Raw genomic sequence first — 21,760 nt, 5'->3', positions numbered from 1 at the left:
AAAGAGACTGAAGGACCTGACATGAGTGGGGAGTTGTCCAGATGAAATCCCTGTAAGGAGAAACACAGACCAAGGCCCCAGTCACTTCTCTGTTTCCTCATGAATTTTAAATGTTGAATTTGCTTCTTGAGAAGTATTTGCAGCTGTATGGTAAATAAGCAGTAACTTTTAGATGCAGTTTGTTTTCGAATACTGGAACTGGAGGGATCTCACATAACCCAGGTGTGCAAAACCCACTGGGACCACACAGACACCTTTGTGCTTCCCCAGATCTTGGATGAAGAAACAGCAACACTCCTCTTGTTCTCGAATCCATATCAGATCTGTCAATGAGAAGTGTAGAAGCACGGGTCACTGGCACAGAACATGCTGTTCTTCACCAAATAGAGCAATGTCATTACTGAGGAGAGGCGTGGAACTCATGTTACCTTCTTCAAGCACACACGTGGTTAAGAAAATGTAGCAAGTCATTGCGGTAAGGACTGGAGGCATCACTCCTAAGGCAGGTCTTTGACATACAGAGAAGGAGAAAGCTGTCAGCCATAAGATATGTACAGAATATTGACATCCCTAGAACTTGGCCTAGTGGCTGCATTTAACTTATGTATCTGGTCTGTGGTGCCAAAATACATTTCTGAAACACAAGCTTTTAATTAGTTGCCTATACTGTTCCAAACAGCACACCTCATCTCAGTGTCTTCATATTGTACTTTCTCCCTAACTGTTGCACAAGAACTCAGCTGTCATTCTCAAGAATCCTGTTATTCTTCAACGCAGACCATGGACAACATCATATCCATGTTTTTTAAGCATCAGACTCAAAACAACACCATGGTACTATATGAGTTAGTTCTTCCACTGTGCAGCACCATTGCATAGCTGACAACAGATAAGCCCGTCAAAGCTTGGCTGATGCCCTGATGATTCTTTTCTGTCATGATCTGTTTGTTAGGTTGGTTCTACCTTCTTTTGGGTGTAGGCCTAGCATTCCCTGTACATTTAGAAATAAGGATTGGGGTGGTTTTGTGATCCTGTATTGTGTCATATATAGGATTTTTTTCCCTACTAATCTGCAGTCTTTTCTGTTGTATTTTTCAGGAGCATCCATCTCTTGGGCAGCTCTCCGAAAAATTGATTGACAATAACATCAATGTTATTTTTGCAGTTCAAGGAAGCCAGTTCCATTGGTATAAAGTAGGTTAGAAACCTGGTTTCTTTTTCCAGTTTTTAAAGCACAATATTTATATTAAAATTTAAAACTTCATAAAGTATTTTATTTTTCGTAGGATCTATTACCACTGTTGCCTGGTACTGTTGCAAGACAGATAGAATCACAAGCAGCAAATCTCAATGATTTGGTGGTAGAAGCCTATCAGGTATGATCAGAGTGACAATGTTGTATGCTGTATTTGTACAGGGATTTTTCACCTTTCATAGCCTAAAGTTGGAATTGACATATCAGATCTTTAGTTACAGACCAGCCACCACTGTATAGGCACCGTATAAATTCAGAGAAAAAAGATAGCGCAGTAACTAGAAGGTTTTACAGCACAATTCTTAGAAAATGTACAGCAGGTAGGAATTTACAAGGAGGTAGTGAATATTGTGGAAACCAGGATTTACACTGCACAAAGCAGTGTAATGTCTCAGGGTTTTGAGGCATGACAGTGAAGAAGAGTTTTGATAGGGACTGGGCAGAAAACAATGAAATGGCTTTGTGAACTCTTGCCTGGAGTTCTCAGCTGAAAGTAACAGTATGAGAAAGTATTATAATAGTATGGGAAAGAGCATAAAGTTGTTTTTCACAAATGTTTGACAGCAAATGGCAGCTGGAAAGTGGAAATTGGCATCTTGATAGTGAATGAAAGATTGAAAGATAGCCTGGCAAGAGTGGGCTATTTAATAGCTTTGAGAACGAAACCGAGTAGTATACATTTGATGTTATAATGCAAAGGGAGCCCATACAACAGCAGCAAAATGAATGTGATGGATTAGATGGTTGAATGCTGTTAAGGTGTGCAAGTTACACAAACATAGAAGTTCTAAAAACTGAAAAATCAGTTACAAAGCCATATGCAAGGTATCAATGTGTATCACATTTTTTTTTAAATTAATTGGACATGGGAGCACAAAAATATCCATTGAACTAGGTTAACCATCTAAATCAGGCTGTTTGCTTTCATCAGATTTGCTATAATGAAGAGCCAAGTTCTCTGTCTGCTCCTAGTCAATAGAATGGGTTTGTACACATTTTTCTCTGTGTCATGTTGAAAACATTGTGCAGAAGGCGAAGACATTCAAGAAGCAGAGGAGGTTAGGTGTAATCAAATTGCAGAGAAGTTCTCACTGATATTGTACTTCCTCCTATAAAATTGAGAAATCTAATTTTGAATATCAAGGTTTGCAGGAAGTTGCTGGCAAAAAATTCTGAAGATCATGATCCTTTTGTATGTCCAGTCTAAATTGTATCCCAGTTCTGAGAGCACAATGCAGAGCAAACATTTGAGCAGAGGAAGCAAAAATTTACAAAATAATAATTTAGTTCAGTGGAAGATTCTGTTGGACTTTCCTGCTCCAGCCACGCACAGTTTGCTTTTGCTATTATTTTCATTTTTTAGACAGTATCTTCCTTCCCGTCCTAAACTTCATTGGATTTGATACTTAGAGATTTTTATCATCATTTGGGGGGCTTGTAATATACAAACACATGCTGAACAGGGCTTGAATGTTTTGCTTTCTTGAAAACAAAAGTACTTAGATAAGAAAATAAATTTAGTGTTGATGTTTGATGACAGTGGGCCTCTTGCACTCTTGTTCTAGGCAGGGAAACCTTAGGCTTACTTGTGGAAAACCCTGGCTGAAAATCCCTGGCTAAAAAGCCAAAGATGACTCACTGATTTTCAAAAAGTTACTAAGATAAACATGTGTTCAGATTCATGTAATTGAATTACCATTTGTAGCAGTAAGATATCCCACTAAACTGATTTTTAAGTACTAATATGCCACGAATTCTAATAATCTCTTTGTACAATTTTCAGCTCATAGGTTTGTACAGAGCTTTAATTTTTTTTTTAAAGGTCAAGGAACAGTATTCCTTCTTGAAAAGAAGTAGGATTTTAGAGCATGCAGTAAATACAAGTTACAAAGTAGCTGACTTTTCCATTGTCTTATATTGCTAAGAGGCCTTATGAGAATCAACCAGTCGTTGACTTATATAGTCCTAGCTGACCCAAATAAATCAGTAATAATCATTAAAATAGTCTTTAGATCACCCTAAAGTTTGTTCAGAGGAAACTTTTCCAAGACAGATGCAAAATACCAGAAGTTTATAAAGTATCAAGTCAATTAGGAACCTTTTCTGCTGGATAACAATAGTTGTATGTATGTCTGCTGTTTCATTTTAAATGTGTGGCTAAAAGGTAGTATAGCCTCTCAAACAATAAGCAGGTTTTTTGTGCACATTTTTTAGAATAGATTTTCGAATTGCCAAAAATACAGTCTCAAAACCATTTTAGAAAAGCTGAAAATGTTTTTATCTGGAAAACATAATCCTCTTTATCAGAATTACCAGCTCACTGATTGTGTATATTTGGAATGTAATTGGGTCTTTATACGGGGAACAATGCTTTAATTTATTCCTTTATTCACACAGACAAGCTTTCTTCATTTTCAGTCAGACACAGTAGCCGTACTTGGTGTTAGTCACTAGTGCACATTATATGTTGAGATGCAATGCTCCTAAAACTTGTTTTCTGGTTACAGAAACTAATCTCTGAAGTGAAAATTCAAGTGGATAACCAAATCCAAGGTCTTCATTTCAATATCACTGCAATCTGTCCTGATGGAAGTAAAAAAATTGGCATGGAAGGATGTAAAAATGTGGGATATAATGAAGAAGTATGTTGAACTGGAATACTTATTTTCTGTTTGCTTGGGTTCAATGGTGTGAAATCTTCTAGGGATTTACTTAAACTGAAAATGGATTTATGTGATTAATGATCACAGACTCTCTATTATTCTCTGGTTTTATTTTTCCTGAATCTTATTTTAGTTCTCACTAATCTCACGGAACTAAGGCTCAAAGCTTTTCCTGAAAGCTAACATCCATTAAAACTCTCCTCGTTTGTCCTCCACTGGACACAATGGTCATGTTCATCATTGTGATGAAATCTGTACATAAGAGGTTGAAAGATCATCACCCAGTGAAAAGGAATCATTGGAATTTGTGTTCCTTGGGTCTGTACAAGATGTCACTTCTCCCTCTCCTTGCTCTATTAGTCTTCATGCACACTCAGGGTTGGGCATAATTAGTTTATTTTATAAATCAAATTAATAAAATTATTTATCCCTATTTGGATTGATGCCACCTACTCAATGAATTGGATTATAAAACTGGAGCATTATGCACCATGAAAATGTGAAGAAAGATGTCTGGCTAATATGAAGAACATGGTTTTCTTCCCAGAACAACTACTCTGTGCTTTGATATATTTATTTAATTGCTTGGACTAGTGGAGTAAGTCATTTAGCTTGCCAGGAAGAGGTCTGTGTTTCTGGAGAGCAGGGTCAAGGAGTTCTTTCCTTCTGGACATGCACACACGTTTCAGCTGGTGTGGTTTTACAAATCAGTAGATTAAATGTCTGAATTTTAAATACATTCATTTAGATGTATTTTATACTCTTCTGAACTTTGTCTGCATGACTTGCTGCCGATTAGCTTCTACAGTTTGAGGGGGATTTACAGTGTTTTTCTTCTTCACTCATCTCTTCAGTGTTGTTCCTGTGCATGTCATAAGAAAAGGACTGGAATTTGTTCTGTTTAATGAAAAGAAAAATATTTATATCTGTTTCTTTTTAATAAAAGGCCAAGCCAGTTGATTATAAAAGATTGCATGTGGTCCTAAACCTCTACTCCTGTTGAAAGTAAGCCATCCTCAAGAGATTAATTTATTTTGACCGTAAATCCTCCTTTCAGTATTTGTTTACAAGCAAAATGCTTTTCCTTAATTCTCACATTCCTTTCATTGTCTAATCCTTCTTCCTTCCTTTTCTTACCAAAACAGAAAGTGTATTATATTCTGGAAGAATCCTATGGCCTCTTCAGGGTGCAAAGCTAACTTTGGCCATTAGCAAGTGTGAATGTTAATGGTGTCCTAATTATTTAGTTGCAATATGTTTAATCTTTCTGCTACTGTGTGCAAACCCATCAAACTTCAGAACTTGCATGCAAGACATGATTAGCCCTTCCCTTCCATCTCCCTGCCATTCCTCTGTAACTGTGTTGTGCATGAAGATGATGTTTTCTAGCAGGGCTCTGCATTGAAGAAAAAACACATTCTCTAATTGAAGCCTGTCCTCCCCATGTGATACGCACCTGCCCTATGAATTCATGCATTGCCACACTTTTGTCCTGTAACCAAAGGGAAGAAGTCTCATGCATGGAGAGTGTAGGCAGCAAGGGCTTATATGTGTAGTGGTGCATTTGAGAAACAAGAAAAAGAAAAGCAAAGGGCGAGACAAAGCCTATGTGCCCCTGCCTCAATCTGACATTAAGAAGCGCATGCTTCTGCATGGCATTCTTCTCCTGTTGTCCGTGTAGGCACAAAGCCACCATTGTCCTCAAGGACTCGGCTGTTCTCATGTGGGGGCGCAGCGGGAGGGGGAGACAGTGGTGAGAAATGAATGGCCTTAGTCTTTGTGGGTAGTTTCAGCCTCCTGTGTAATCAGTTTAAGTTTTCTCTTTTATTTTTTTTTCACTTGGAAATCTTTGTTCCTTCTCTTGGGCTCCTTTCTCTCACCTTTTCCTTTTGGTTGTATTTTCTATGTGAGGAGGTGAGAAAAGTTGTTTTCTATCAGCAGGCTAAATAACCTTTGTGAGAATATCCTGTCAGAAGCCTACTGCTCCAAAGAAACCCAATAAACAATCATGAAATACAAGATTGATATCCAGTGAAAGTATCACACATCAGAGCTGTCAAAGTGTTCTGGCAGCAATTGATGCAAGCTCTGTGGCAGCCACCTAAAACCCAAAAAGATCCAGCATCCTGCACCAGGATTCTGGAAAGCCAGAGAGGCTGCTGCTGCAGTGGGCACTGCTGGGGTGAGGGCCTGGGGCATGGTGGTGATGAGCATGGCACAGCCAGGAGCTGGGCACTGGGTCCACTCTGAAGCATCACTTGTTCTGCTCAGGACCACAACAAGAGCAGCAAGAGTCTCCTGCTCTGTCCCCATTGTAGGAACTGTGACAAATAAGCTGCTACTAAGGTGTGAGGCATTTCTGTAGTTTAGTGGGAGTAGATAGGGCCATCCAAAAAACCTTTGTGGCTTCTATTTGCACAGACTATTTCTTCAGCAAGAACATTCATTATAGGTTCTTTTTATGAAGAGTATCTCTATTTGTGTTTGTGTGTTGCCTTGATCAATCTAGTTCAAACTCTTATCTGAGTATTTCTATAACAGAGTGTACACGTTAAATCATAGCAGAAGGATGATGATGGTAATTCTATTACTATTTAACTTATATTAAACTTATCTTTTGCAACTATGCTTTCTTAACATGAAAAGCAGTGCCGTCAATCCTCTATTGTTAGGATTTTAACTGTATTACTAATACATCATGTTTGACAAATGGCCACTGTGTATTTTTTTATTATTAGCTAGTGCACAGTCATATAGAATGCAAGATTCTGCTTTATGTGTTAAAAATTTTAACCAATTTATGGAAAATAATAATGATGTAAAATCTGTATTTCTTCTTAGGTGCTTTTCAATGTGTCAATTACAATGAAAGGATGTGATACATCTGGAGGGAGAAAATATGCAATACTTAAGCCCATTGGTTTCAATGAAACCACCATCATTAATGTGCAGAAAAGCTGTGGCTGTCAGTATGGAGACAGTGCAAGGCAAAAAAGAGTATGGGCTGATGAAACTTCTTCTGATGGCAAACAGTCCCATTGCAGTGACAGTAACTGTAGCTCTAATAGAGATGTGGTTCCTTCTGAGAGGTGCAGACAACACCAGGACCAGCCCATCTGCAGCGGTCAAGGAAATTGCGTAGATGGAAAATGTTTCTGCTACAAAAACAAGCTAGGCAAGGTGTATGGCAAGTACTGTGAAATGGATGATTTTTCCTGCCCTTATCACCAGGGAAACTTGTGTTCTGGTAAGCTGCAGAGTTTATGTCTGTGCTTTGTTTTTGTTTGGGTTTTTGTTTTGTTTTCCTTTCTGAAGCTTATATACATGATGCAGCTGAAAACAGTTATATAAGGCTGTCGAGTACAAGAACTGTGTGTGCAAAATTAGTGTGCGAAGTGTCCTGAACAGACTTGTAGGAATTCACGCTCCTTGGCTTCACCACAGAGGTACACAGTGTCTTCTAAACTTCAGCACTGCTTTTTAGGGGATTTATTGATTTTTTTTTTCAGCTATTTTAAGATTTTAAATCTCAGACTTCTTCAAAGGTAATGATACTGATATCTTGAATAAAACAGTAACATTATTCAAGAAAGTAAGTTGATACATTTCAGTCTAATGGGAATATGAAATACTAAGTGATTAGGAGGAATTGTAACTTCCAGATGAGGTTCCCATTTTCTAACACCCTGAAGTCTTGTCAGAGATACTGTGACACTTAATTTCAAATGCTCATATATATGCTAACACTGTTCTGAACACCTGCTCCAAAAAGAAGAGAAGAAGTGAAACATGAACAGGGAGATTTGTTTGAAATTCTTATTCTTTTTGTGGCCTACGTTATGTTTTTTAAGGCAAGCATGCAAATGAAGACTACGTTTGAACAAAATACAAACCATGTAGTTTTAAGTTAAAATTATTAAGGAAAAATGGGATCAAATCAGTATCACTACTTCATTTCTACCAGGATATTTTTCCCCTTAGAAGTAATTGAATATTTAAAAATCCGTACTGCTGTCCTGCATGCTTTCCTTCCACTGTATACTGACCAATGAGTGAATTGCGGGACCAAATTTTTTTCCTTCAGTTGGATACATTTAGAGTAATACTATGGACTTTAGTAGAGTTATTTCAGTTTTGCCCTGCTGGTGACTGTGAACTTTACATAAATGAAGAGAAATAATGTTACCTAATCCTTTAAATACTTCATTTCAGCACAAAAAATTACTGTTAATCTTCTCACTCTTCTGCCCACCCCCCATCCAACTTTGCATATTTACTATATCTTAGCCTAAGCAGACATCTCATCCTATAAGCTTCTAAAGCCTGAGATGTGGCACCCTGGTCAGCAGAGGAGACATGGAAATCTTTGCCTCAAAGGTGTTGGAGATTGTCAGACATGACGAAGTCCTGTGCTGGGGTAGCACAAGGGGAACCTGCTGCCTGGGGCCATGGCTGAGCAGTGTGCCTCTCCATGGGATATTTTCCAGTGCAAAGCCTTGCTCTGAGATGTCCCAGGATCCCATCCCCCGCTCCATTTTGCCCAGCCCAGGTGAAAAACAGGACAGCATATACTTGGCCTCACTCCATTCAGGGGATCCCATCTGTGAGACAGGACTGTCTCCCTGCAGCTGCTCTGTGGGTCCCTGGAGAACAAGAAGAGCCATCACAGTTTGTGTGAAACTTAACAACTGCTGAGCCATAGTTGAGGAGGCCTTGTGAGATTCACCTATGCTTTATGTGCTCTCTATTTCTATATTTCCTAAAGGTGCTCTCACACACTGTAAAAATGTAGCTGAAAATTATCAGCATGACAGTTGTACACCTGCCTAAATGTGCTACAAGTTGGAAAACATATGGATTTTGCCTTATAGCTCACACTGCTTTGCCTGGAAGATTGTAAATGCCACCAGAGCCATTTGAATCCTTGAGGCTGTGCTTTTTAAATTCTTATTAAACAACCTACAGTTCATAAGCACAGCTTACCCACCTGTCCAGCTCAGTCATCTGTCCTTCCAAAAGGCAAAAAAGTAGTGCTGTCATGTGTGCTTCTAAGGAGGGGAAAGGAGAGGAGAAGAGAAGGAGAAGGAGAAGGAGAAGAAGAAGGAGAAGAAAAGGAAAAGGAAAAGGAAAAGGAAAAGGAAAAAGAGCCTGGCATGTGCACATGAACTTGATACTCCTTCCTCCACCGAATCTTGCTGCTTATTTGAATTGAATGTTTTCTTGCTAAAGAGAAGTTCCTTTAGTTTTCCTGAAGACTGTTTTCCTGATTGTTGTGTCATTTTTAATCCCCACTGTTTTGATGCAAGGCAACAGGGAAATATTATTGTGAAAGGTTTTAGGATGACATCAAGATAGCAGCTTTTGTTCAACTTAACAACAAACAGTAGCCATAAATATGTATCATGCTGGTAATCTCAGCCCATATCATTAACTTAAAAACTAATTAGCAAGTCAAGGTCTAAATTAGCTCTGTGTAATGTAAAGCACCAGAAATACAAACAAATGCGTATAAAAATTGACCTTCTATGTTTTCATAGTAGCATATGACTCAAGTCCTGTCTGATGTTGCAGGTAATGGTGAATGTGAAGCTGGTAAATGCAAATGCTTTGCTGGCTGGGAAGGTGACCGTTGCCAGTGCTCATTACAATCAGCAAAGCACTGCCTGAATTCAAAGGGCCAGATTTGCAGTGGAAGAGGAAAATGTGTATGTGGAAAGTGTGAGTGCACAGATCCAAGAAGTTTTGGCCGTTTCTGTGAATATTGCCCTACTTGTAACAAAGCCTGTGAAGAAAACTGGTATGTTTTTTGTGTGCTAGACTTGACTTTTTAACTCAGTAGTGTTGAAACAAGGAGAAATATTTCTGCTTGGCTAGCTGTGTGCTGTATTTCTTAGATATTTAGATATTCATATTTGAGAGTTTTCTCTGTGTAGCTGAGGGGTTCACACTGGCAATTAAGACAATTGCACATCCATATCTATGTTCATGAGTCTATGTCCAAGTTTCAGCTTTTTGAAGCCAAAGGAGATGTGTCCTATGAGTATCGTTTTTTCATGTTTTTTCATATGAAATCTTCTGGGTAGGAAATAAAGCCTATCAATTTGGAGTTTTAAAAATGGGCAGTAGATCCTACTCTTGAATGCCACCAAGTCAAATAATATTCTCCAAATTTGTTTTTGCACACTCCTTGTGCTTCTCAGCTGAAAGAAGGAGGTGTAGAACAAGAGCAGTACCTGCACATTGGTCAGCAGAGCAGAACTGGTCTTACCCAGAGAACAACATTCTCTGTTAATCAGTTTTAAAACACTTAGTCTTTGCCATGCTAGTTTTAAAGTATGTCATTTTTCCTTATCCAAGGGACAGTTTAGGAGTCAATATGAGCAGCCCCAGGGAGGAGACAAGTTAGAGCAAGCTCTCACTGATACAGAGTGGTGCTGGCTTAAAGAGTCGGTGAAGCCCTGTCCTTGAGCATGGCTCTTTTATGCCCTCCCATCAGCACATATGATGTTCTGCATCCCACTGTGGCTGAGAGGGTGAGAGATCAGCCTTTCCTTGGAAAGGGAATAGCAATCAAAACAGAATTTTTATTTGTATTCACTTGAATTATAGCTCATCTGGTGAATATGCTGGGGAGCCAAGCTGGGCCATGTCTGAAAAGATTCACTAGATAAAATGCACTTAGGCTTCACTAGATAAAATGCAGTTAGTCTTGCTCACTTAAATTTGTTCAAAGTCACTGTGAAATGTTTGCCTTTAATAAATTCAGAAGATGGCATAGCTTTGTTAAAAATTCATGCAGGGCTTTTTCAGAATCACTTGTGATGTCCATCTTCTGCAAGGCTATACAGTAAAGATGGTAGGACTGACAGCACTGCCTCCTGCTGCGTTGCTGGCACTCTGAACTGCCCAGCATCGGGAACTTAATGTGGCTTTGTCTTAACAGAGCAGCCAAAATATTATTAACGAAGCTGTGTTTTCTAGCCCATCTCTACCCTTCAGTTCCAGTGTGCATCACAAGGAGATTTATAGATAAGGAAAGACCAGGGCTGAACTGGAGGTTGATAGCTGAAGAAAGGGGGCTGAACCCTGAGCTACACCCCCTGAAAAACCCACATCACAAAATGCAGAGCAGGGGCCGGATGAAGGCGGTTCGTAGCCAAAGATATGTTTTGCTTTACAACTTCTGACTAGTTGGTTCTGAGAAGCATTACAGGGATAAAATGCTGAGGGAGGCATCACATTTCAGAAAAAAATAAATATATGTCGCAATGTTTTTACTAGCAACAGGAAAGCGTTATGTGTAAGCAGTATGTCAGCCTGTTGATAAACTCTCTTTAAGGGAACTGCAGAGGAAGACATAGGTTTTTAATTACATTTTTACTTTACAGGAATTGTGTTCAGTGCCATCATTCTAACAATGCATCTCAAGCAAAACTTGACCAGTGCACAACCTCATGCGCTTACCTGGTGCATTATATTGACCAAACTTCAGGTATGTGACATTTTCTAGGTAATGTTAATAAGAGATTGTTCGGATTGGTAATTGAATTCACCACTGTTACAGTGTCTTTCAAAAGTGTGTCATATTACTACAATAACAAAGAAAGCAAGCAGGAAAAATAAAAAAATCACTCATAGCTTCAGGGAAAGTAAAAGATAAATAATAACAGGAAACATGATTGGCAAGCATTGCTAAAACAGATTTCCCAGCTCCTTGAGAAGTCACATCTAATAATAATGAATCTTGCCTGAGCAATGCTTAAAGAAATATTTATAAAAATCTGTTATGGCAGATGTATGTTTTATTACTTTGGATATGCTTACATTATTTGACATTACCAGAAACAAGGAAGAATGAAGTAGAATGCTTACCTCATGATCAGTAATGTTTAAATATTCCTTTCAAGTATAAAAAATGGCACAGTTATGAGGGCTGTGGAAGAATAAATTTTTTTAAATAAAATCTCGTAAAACCTAATCAGTCCACGCTGCAACAAAAATGGTTACCTGTTGTCACTTCACATTTTTGTACATCTTTTTATCTTACAGTTGTTCCTAAATGAGGAAATGAACTGTGAATACTTGCCTCATAACTTTGCTATTAATTAAAGCAAGCTTTCTGTGTGAGAGAGGTCTGCCAGTGAGGAGAGCAACTGGACAAGGATTCAATAAAACACATTTTCTTTCATATTTTGCCAATGGTCTGCACTGTAATGTTGTGAAGGTTAAACTGTCATGGCCCTGTACATCTCTAACACTTCATCCTCGGTTTTTCAGCTATAAACTCACTGACTTACAGAGAATTTACAGTGGCCAACAAAATGAAGCCTGAGCCTTTGTTCCGTAGATTAAAGTAATAATACTTTCACCATTTTTCTACAGTGAATCTTAATTGGAGTTGCCTTTCTTGATATTCCCCACTTTAGAAGCATACACATGGCAACTTTTCCCCTTAACTTCCCTTAAGTTGTTTTCCCTAAACTTGTCAGGCTTGTGTTATATTTATGCGACATTACTATGCAGTGGTAGGTATACGTGTGTTTAAGGGATGTGCCTGTTCCATACATGAGGCTTTACATTTGTGTTTTCCTTTCATTGCAGAATGTTTCTCTGGACAAAGCTACTTTAGAGTCTTTTCCATAATCTTTATAGTTACATTTCTGATCGGGTTGCTTGTTGTCCTTATCATCAGGCAAATAATTCTGCAGGGGAGTAGCAATAAAGTTAAATCTTCAGCTGATTACAGAGTATCTGCAACAAAGAAGGTAATTGATTTCAGAGCAATCACATTTAGTAATCTTTTTCTTGCATATAAAAGCTAGCTAACGGTTGATAAAAATTCTATCTTCTCCTTCAAGGATAAGATGTTTTTGCCTACTGTTTGTACAAGAACAGTAACATACAGACGTGACAAACCAGAGGAAATAAATATCGACATCAGCAAGTTACGATTAAACGAAACTTTCAAGTGTGAATTCTGAAGACTGTGTGTTTCCTGCAAATGCCTATTTCCATCATGCTTGACTTCTTCAAAGTTACCTTTTGCACTCCGTCAGAGTCTTGACTGTTGCCGTATGGTTTTGTGTCATTTGTTTTGTTCAATACTGTAACAAAGTGACACGTAATCACATTCACGTAATGTGACTGTGTTTTAAATGATAGCTGCTGTATTTTATTTTTTTTTTTTTTCGAAAGAGAAATGTGCGTTACTACTGTTCAGGAACATTAGTGTTGATGTAGCACTTTAGCATATTCTAATTTATTTAGTAATGGCCTAGAATGTAGATATGAACTGGTCTGACAAAGCACTGATCTCACTCTACATGTAGCTAGTACTGATGTGCTCTGTGGGAATGGACAAAAGCTGTGACTGAAATATTAACATTGCTGTATATTATAGCAATAAACTATTCAAATGCTCTTAAGTAGAGTAAATGGTACTTTTATAGTTTTCTCAGTTGACAAATTGCACTGATTGGTCTGCTTTAGCCTCTTAGACTTTCCTCATTTCTTAATAAAAATTACTGGATTAAATGAGTGCTTAGTTACTAGTGTGGGTGTATAGTTGTATGTGTAAACAGACACACATGCACATACACACACAGGTAAAATATATATATATATATAGTCATATGTATGATATCACTTAAAGATAATTTATATCTGATCAAGAGTAATGTTTAACTTTTTTACTCATTTCAACATAAAAACTTTTATACAAATTTTAAAGGTATTTGGAAACTGAGTGGCTACAGACGAGAGATTTCCTGTCCAACAGCATAGTCACGATCACTGCCAGCTGACTTCACCTTCTGAGTCAGCAGCATCAACTTCATTGCAAGTAGATAAATTACACCAGAGCTGTGTTTAGTTTGCTAGCTACATGTCAGTGTTTTGCCAAATAGGGGCTTTGGTTTTTTTGTATAATATCAGACATGAGAGGCATACTCTTTTTTCTATGTAAATTAATTGTCAGGATTAGTTTTTGTGAATTCTTAGGTGACCACTTCAATTTCTGTGACTGTGCATTGAGAAATGTGTCTCATGTGATGTCAAAAAGAACCTGCAGATTGGAAGATGAGGAAAACAGGAGCCTCTTTCTCAAGAGAACACATTAATTGACTTTGTAAATTTGGGATCAAATTCTGCCTTTGAAATGGGCAAAATTCTTCTAAACACAGTGGGACCAATATAAGCTTATCTGAGGGCAGAATCTGAGCTACAAGTTCAAGCAGAAGCATTTTCTTACCTCTGAAACTGGCTACAGTGGTAGAAGATGTTATTGTTATATGCTTGTCAGAAGAGTCAGCCAACAGACTGATTTACTAACTTTATGCTGCCAAAACCCTACGAAAATCTGATCAAATTCTAATGCACTAAAATCTTGCTGGCAAAAAGAAAAATCATCTCAGAAGACATTATACAATCTGTCATTTTAGCATCATTACTGATACTAAATATTGGTCTGTACTTGTCATCGATAAGAGTTACAGAAACAAAGCAGGATCTCTTTATATGCACTTTTTAGAGACTATTTCCTATTCTATGTTTCTTCTGTAAATTCCCACTGAAATCTGAGTAGTATCCATGTGAAAGGAGGGCAGGATGCAGAACAAATGATAGGTGTTACGTGAGTGTTCACCATTTCTTGGGTCATGGATCAAGTAGGATTGAGAAAAATCATGTAGAGACAATAAGCCTTCCATAAAACTGTCAAAAAACCTTCTGATTTTAGGGTGGTGTTTTTTTAATGTAAACTGGACTATTAAGTGTTTTTAAAGCAGACTTCAAAGTAGTCCCTGGACTTTTCACTGTAAAGGTAAAAGTGCCTTATTTAGAGAAAAGGGGGTTGCCTTACACTGAACCTGATTTCAGTGATAGCTTAATTGTAATATATTAATTATAGATTAATTCTGTATTCTCTCAAGTATACCTTAAACTTTCTTTTTCTTTTAAAACACATAGAACCATTTTCCTCCTGTGTAAATTAGGAGATTCCAAACAATTGGTTTCAGTAGGATAAAGAGAAAAGATTGATAATGGCTTACATGTTATTGTCCTAGTCACAATTCATTAATATTTTTGAGTAGGAAACAAAGTCTCTGGTTATCTGTTTCACTCAACAAAACAAAACAGAAAAAAAAATAAAAGCTCAGCGGAGAATATCTGAGTATATAACAAAAGGTGTGATTATGTTTTTAAACAGTGTGGTAATTTTTCTTAACAAACAATATTCCTCAGAATGTATTTGCCATAATGACCTTTAAAGCATTTACTAAAGTGATAACTAATGTTTTTTTATTTAGAAGTTACTTTTTGCTGTTAGAGGGACTTAAAATATGTGGCTAGAGGACAATAGAGCTGAGTTCTTTGTGGAAGAAAGATTTGAGCTGTAACACTCATCTTCCAGACACATCACACCGCTACTGCATTTCTTCTGTAGCACTTGTTGATTTTGTAGTACTGCCCATGAAGGGGCACAGCCAGTATTTCCTTATCGGACACCTGCCCAAATGTTTAATATGCTCTGGTCAAATAGAGCAGGCTCACAGGACAAATGGCACTGTAAGCTGCTTGCTCTGCTGAGGTTAAAAACAAGTATATTAAAAGAAAAAAAAAAAAAAAAAAAGAAAATTTTGAGGAAAAAAAACCCTTAAGAAAAAAAAGCTTTTCTCCCTCATGGCTTTGCTGTATTGTGGAGAAGCCCAGTGAAAAAGAATAAGCTGCTGCTAATGTGACAGGTCAAGGCTTTTAGAAGGCCCGTGGGGAGCTTATACAGAGCAGGATCCTTGGGAGGAGGCTTTGTTTCTAGGGATGGAATCTATCCATGAGAAACTCTGGCTTTGCTTGGTACTTGTTTCTCTCTGCCTTTGACCATGTTTTTCAGAAGAGCTGCTGCAGGAGATGAATAGCCCAACAAAAGCCTCACTATTTAGGGAGCTGTGTTCCCTCAGCACATGACCTTAAATGAGAAAGCAGCCTGTAATTCACAAGGCATTTCCTCAGTGATTGCAGAAGGACTCTGCTTCCTATAGTGCTTAATGTGGGAGATATTAAAGATGAATTAGTTCATATTCGTTTTCAATGTATTGTGCGTCAAAGATGCTCGTAAAAATAGGGTGAAAATATCTAGCCTCAGAATAGAACATTCCAAATTTCTTAAATAAAACTTCTTATACTAGGCTGCTTCAGAAAATTTAAAAAAAAAAAAAAGAGTGAAATAATTTGACTGCATGCCTATACCCAGAAATACACTGGCAGATACTGTTGCATCTCGTCATTTGGTTTGGGAGTTGTTTTTAGATTTGCTCCCACAAACAGAGCATGTGCATGACTTTTTGCAGCAGATTTTAATGTCAATATATCTATAATTTTCAAATTCTAATCCCATTTTTTTAGCCTTTAACTGGTTATTTGTCTAACATTTCAGAAACCACATATTTATGCAATTAAAAAGCATGCATTTTACTTCAGATGTTTTTTATAAACTCTGAAATGAAGAAATACTATGAATTGATTATTTTCAAGCATCATAAGTACATTAACAGCATTGCTACAGAAGTGTGTGGGAAAATAGCTGTTTCATCCAGAAAACGTGCACATGGTATGTGAGGAATTTTCATTGTGCCCAGCTGAAATTCCCTTTCGTTCACAAGGAATGTTGAAAGTGAACCTTTGAAAGGAAGGACGTTTGTATAGGCATAGTTTACATTTTATCCATTATTTTCAACTGGATTTATTTTTTCCTCTCTATGGTGTCATGAAAACCTGCTATGTAAAGTATTCTTCAGGCTGAAGAAGAAAAAATTATTTTCCCAGTCTGGTCATATATAATATCTATTTCCTGCTTAGTGTGCATACCTAAGTGTACATGTGCTGCAAACCATGAGATTGAACATATGAAGCAGCTTCAAGCAACCCTTAGTCCTAAAGTAGCCCTAAGACCCAGTGATGCCCCAGGCAGAGTGAGGCAAGGGCACCGCTGCCTGTGCAGGGACTTGAAGAGGGACAGGATCCTCAGCAGGCGCAATACATCCTACAATTCCAAAGAGCATCCCTCTGGAGATGGTGCTCTGAGACCTCACTTCTCTGTTTGTCAGGGCAGAATGCCTCTTCAGAGTAGGTCAGCTTGGCAAAGGTGCTGCGGTTAGTGTCCTAAGTGCTTGGTCACACGTTAGAACTGCGTTACGTGCAGTCCACAACCATCAGCACTGCAGTTTTTTCACAGCTTTTCTCATCAAAAAATGCAGGTAACATAGAAGGGAACACTTGTGCCAATGCATACTGTACACCTGGGTGCTGCAGACTTCCATTAAAGCTTCTGAGAAGTCTTTGGGCATCTGCCCATTGACTTCCCACCAGCCCCAGGATCTCTACCAGCCAGCCTCAAGGAATGTCAGCTGTAGCTGGGAAATGGCACTTCTCACAGAGGCATTTGTGCTGAGTCAGCGCTGGGTGACACTCAGTCTGCTCTGACTGGGGGTGTGATGCCAGTGTTCTGGTTGTCCATTCGCGAGAGAGGGGAAAGATTTATTTGCTAAGGAGAAACAGAGCAGTAGTTGAGGAGAACACTACTTTTTAATGATGATCTTGACACTGCACAGACATCTCATGGATCTTACAGAGAATTGAAATTCAGGCGGAGGGAAAAAAGGTTAAAATTAGCCAACGTCAATGCATTTCTATGGTGAGCCAAATCAGTGGGGTTTCACTGAGTGCAAGCCAGCTCAGAATGGTTGGCCTTTCTGGGGCGGAGGTGGGGGAAGAAAAAGAAAAAACCTAAAATTCTTAAAATAATTAGATTCTTAAGCTTCAGAAATGCTGCTCTGGATTGCATGTTCTCTTTGTTTCCTTTTCTACATACGCTCTTAAAAAAAGGTACCTACTTATTTAAAAACAAATACTGGCATTTGTTAAAATAATGGCTTTTACCCAAATCCTAACACTTCATCCTAGACTGTGTTTGGGCTGTTTCAGTTATATTTTGAAGGGAGATATTGAAAGGTGGAAGATTCTTTTGGGAAGACATTAGTGTTGGACTAATTCACTGTGCTAACCCCTTCTTCACTTTTACCTACTACTGCTTTAAAAAGTAAAGCTACTTTACTTGTCTTATTTAGCAATGGTGTGACAGCTATTAATAATACTACAGTTTTTAACTTTCTATTTAACATATACTATGTTTTGTAAAAAGGTATATACAGATAAATAATGTTTCTCTAGATTTTATGCATAGAGAATGTTAGTAAGGGAAGAGATTTTAAATAAATTTGTAACTTCTTACTGTTCATTTTACATGATACTTTTAAATCACTACTTTTGTTTGTCTAGAAATATACTGAATATTTTATTATTTAAAATAGTATACTTTTATAGCTGTTTATTAATTTCAGTTGACCACTAACTTCTATTTTGCTATTTATTAATGAGTTGACACTGTAGTATATTGAGATGTTTATTTTTCTATCAGAGCTGTAACAACTATGACATAGCATTATTTTAATGCAACATCATTGTACTTGCTCTCTAAAAATAAAATCAATGTTTAATCCATATGGTCTTTTAATATTTTTAATGTTCAGATGTCTGTCATAAGTTGAGGAAGAGATACTCACCTCCTTTTTTATAAAAAAAAAGGCACTTTCATAAGGTGCACAAATGTCTGTGAAGGGAAGAACATGTTTACAGTTGGTTTTAAATGGAATAATACTATGTTAGGAGAGATAAAATATTAGAAATACTGTGTTTACCAGATGCAGGCAAACGGATGAGTGCACGTTCAGGATGAACTTTGAGAAGGTAGGAAGGGACACGGTAGCAATTAGCAGTTTGGAGGTGCAGCTGGTTTATTTTGCCCAACCCAAAAGAAACATGGATGCACAAGGAAGTGTTAGCACTTTGTAGGGACAAGAAGGTACTTTTTGTAGAAATATGACCTATAGATTATATAGGTTACGACAGCCTTCTGCTTTGCTCTGTTGGGTGGTAGAGGAGCTGGTTTTCTGGGAATGGGTACATCTCTCTGGAGGTGCCCCATCTGTGGCACTCACTGCAGGCTCCAGTTGCTGGTGACAACACATCGCTGTTTTGGGAAGGTGGCACACATTCTGTTCTTGAGCAGAATCCATAATAGCATTTGCTTTGCACAGTGCCACGAAATTTCTCATGAAAAGGACTTCAGACACGCTGCATGTAAGGACACTCAAAATTTATTTATTTCTGTGTCCTGAAATCCAGCAATTAAATCATTCCTTCATACCTTAAAATGTCCAGGTAATGACAGACAGGGTTTTTACACTAGTGGCATAGCATTTAGCCAGTTTTTATTTGCATCCACAAAGTTGTCAGTGAGGGCACATCAGTGCCCTAATTTGGCTCTAATGTAATGCAACTGGTATTTTGTTGCAGATACCATTGGCAAGAAGGCGGCTTGCTGCTCAGTGTCTCCAAAGAGGAAAGAAACATAAGTTACAGCCTCTAAAGCAGGAAGAAGAAAGAAATCCTGATTTCAGCCACTGTTTTGACACCAGTCATGTAGGTGCATACTATTAGTTTCTCTCCCTGCATGATAGTAGGTGCAGAGTTTGACCCAATATACACAGAGGGCGGAAGCAGAACAGTTCGGCATTAGAGACAGTTGGTGCAAGTGAAGATCTGAATATACATAATAACAAACAAAAGGCAATAATTAGAATTAAGGATAAAGACTTTGTTAACAGACTGATTTAAACTGGTAAGGATTTAATCTGAAAAGTCGGTGGTTTCTTCTGCTTTCAGGTCTACAACAAAAACAAGAACCTTGGAGATACATTCCTGCTGCCCTGGGTTTAAAACTGAACAGTTTAAATGCGTTGTATGTATTAAATAAAAAATGTAATTTTACAGAAATCCAAATGGTCTGAAGCTGTGTTTAGAGCGCAGGTACTGTTGGTGTGGTGTGGGGGCTTCTGGCTGCTGATCTTCTGCCTGGGAGTCTTGCACTGGTCCAGGTTGGGTTGGACTGTACAGAATTCATGTTGCCTAGACATAGGGAGAGAGTCTGATTTATTAACAATAGAGAGGCCCCAACAATATCTCCTGGTCCTTCATCCCAGGGAAACTATGGTGGGTGGCAGAAAGCAGTGTCTTTCTTTTTGCAAACATTCTGTCATCTACTTAGCCCAGAGCATAATATGGCCTCTGATTGCTTTCTTGGCCTTGAACTGCATGATTCATGAAGGACAGTTACTGTTTAATAAAGATGATGTGTATGCAAGCTGATAAAACTAAATGATTAACCACAAAAGCATAACGTTGCCAAGTTCTGTCACATATGCTTATTGAAATCAGTGCATATGATGTATTCTTTCAGCTTTGCAGCTTGCCAAGTCCCCCTTTTGGGGCCCTAAGCCCCATCCTAAGCTTCTTGTTTATGCCTTGACAATCTGGAGAGCCCAGGACCTGATCCTGAGTGGGGTTCTTCTGCTCTCAAAACTGCTCACAGGAGCAGCCTTTCCCACAAACCCCCTTCTGACTCTTTAGCCTTTGACCATAGCCTCAATACATCCATTCTGAAAGCATCATCCAGGCTTTAAGATATGTGGCTGAACTTCTGAGGAGACAGGGAATATGTCAGTGGATGCATTTTCCACTGAATTTTTAGACACACATTCACTTCAGTATGGACAAAGCAGGAACTTGAACGACTTCTGCAATTTAAACGTGGTGCTCCCAAGATTATCCTTGTCTTCAGAAGTGTTTAGGGTTGGCTTCTGTCCTTGAAACATTCTGCAGCTGCACCCTGGCTCTTGTGGGGGAAAAAAAAAAGCCAACTAAAATAAATTCTTCCCATCTTCTTGTGCATCTCTCCCTATCTAAATTGGTCTATCAGAGACAATTTTGCTCATTGTGCCTTCTTTGAAAATTGCAGCTACTGAATCAGAGGGCTTCATCAGTGAACAGCTGATGAGGAGAGCTTTTCTATTTTTGGGGAGACAAGAAGTGTGTAGTGCAAAGCTAAAGAGAGGATCTCTGAACATGGTCAGATGCAGCTACATTCCTCTGCTCCTTTCCAGTGTTAAAAAGTCTTGATGAACTAGCCAGCCGTCAGATACCCACAGGGATTTTCCTGCTGTCAGCTTTAATTCTGACGCCCTCACAGCTTTAGCAAAGTGTATGCAACATAAAAACCCAGAGATACATTTCCCTTCCAGTACTAATTACTGATGGAAATTTGTATAACGCATAAATATTTCTTCATGTACACCTTTATGTGTGTGTATGTGGCTGCATACGCTATCCAAAGTTTCCTCAGCATCAAGAAGTACATCTCTGATTGCTAAATAGCCTGTCAGACCAAATTATATAAATACTGTACTATATACACAGATATAATATCACATATCTTTTTTGTATATATTTGTCATGGGGTACCTCCCTATTTCTCGCACATAGCAGGACCTTCCTTTAAAAATTTGTGTACATATCTGAGTTTCTGTTAATGGTTAGGCCACTATCATGTTGAAACCATAACTGGAATTGTTCCCCAATATTAATCTCCTTGAGTCTTTGCACTTTTATCTTTTTTGGCTGTTGCCTCGCACATTAAACCTAAAGCATGGAAGACAGACACAGCACCTTACACAGGGATTCTTCATTCCCAAATAGGTTCTAATCGTGATGTTAAAAAATAAATCTTTAGCCAATTTATTCCTCATGCCATTGAAAGGGAGGTCCTGCTTTTTAGAAAGGAAAGTATCAAAAAAGAAAGAAAAGATAATGTATCAGACAGATCATTTTGCGAACCAAAAAGAGTGGGATACTCAGAACGAAGATTGTCATATTGTCATATTACAGACTGAGA

General features: G+C 38.2%; 1 protein-coding gene across 1 annotated transcript in view; it reads left to right on the top strand.

The window, feature by feature from the left end:
- Positions 1 to 13,112, top strand: part of ITGB8 (integrin subunit beta 8) — a gene marked incomplete at its 5' end in the record, with an annotated part of 40,583 nt that extends 27,471 nt beyond the window's left edge. Inside the window, 8 exons of the mRNA XM_080339844.1 lie at positions 1,099 to 1,194; positions 1,287 to 1,376; positions 3,763 to 3,897; positions 6,760 to 7,165; positions 9,490 to 9,715; positions 11,307 to 11,410; positions 12,520 to 12,683; positions 12,777 to 13,112. Coding sequence (XP_080195970.1) covers positions 1,099 to 1,194; positions 1,287 to 1,376; positions 3,763 to 3,897; positions 6,760 to 7,165; positions 9,490 to 9,715; positions 11,307 to 11,410; positions 12,520 to 12,683; positions 12,777 to 12,899 — 1,344 coding nt within the window. The 3' untranslated portion in view covers positions 12,900 to 13,112. The remainder of the gene's footprint in view (positions 1 to 1,098; positions 1,195 to 1,286; positions 1,377 to 3,762; positions 3,898 to 6,759; positions 7,166 to 9,489; positions 9,716 to 11,306; positions 11,411 to 12,519; positions 12,684 to 12,776) is intronic.
- Positions 13,113 to 21,760: the final 8,648 nt, after the last annotated feature.

Source organism: Nesoenas mayeri, assembly GCF_963082525.1.
Source record: "Nesoenas mayeri genome assembly, chromosome: 2".
Classification (NCBI taxonomy): Eukaryota; Metazoa; Chordata; class Aves; order Columbiformes; family Columbidae; genus Nesoenas; species Nesoenas mayeri.
This window is presented reverse-complemented; position numbering and strand designations above follow the sequence as displayed.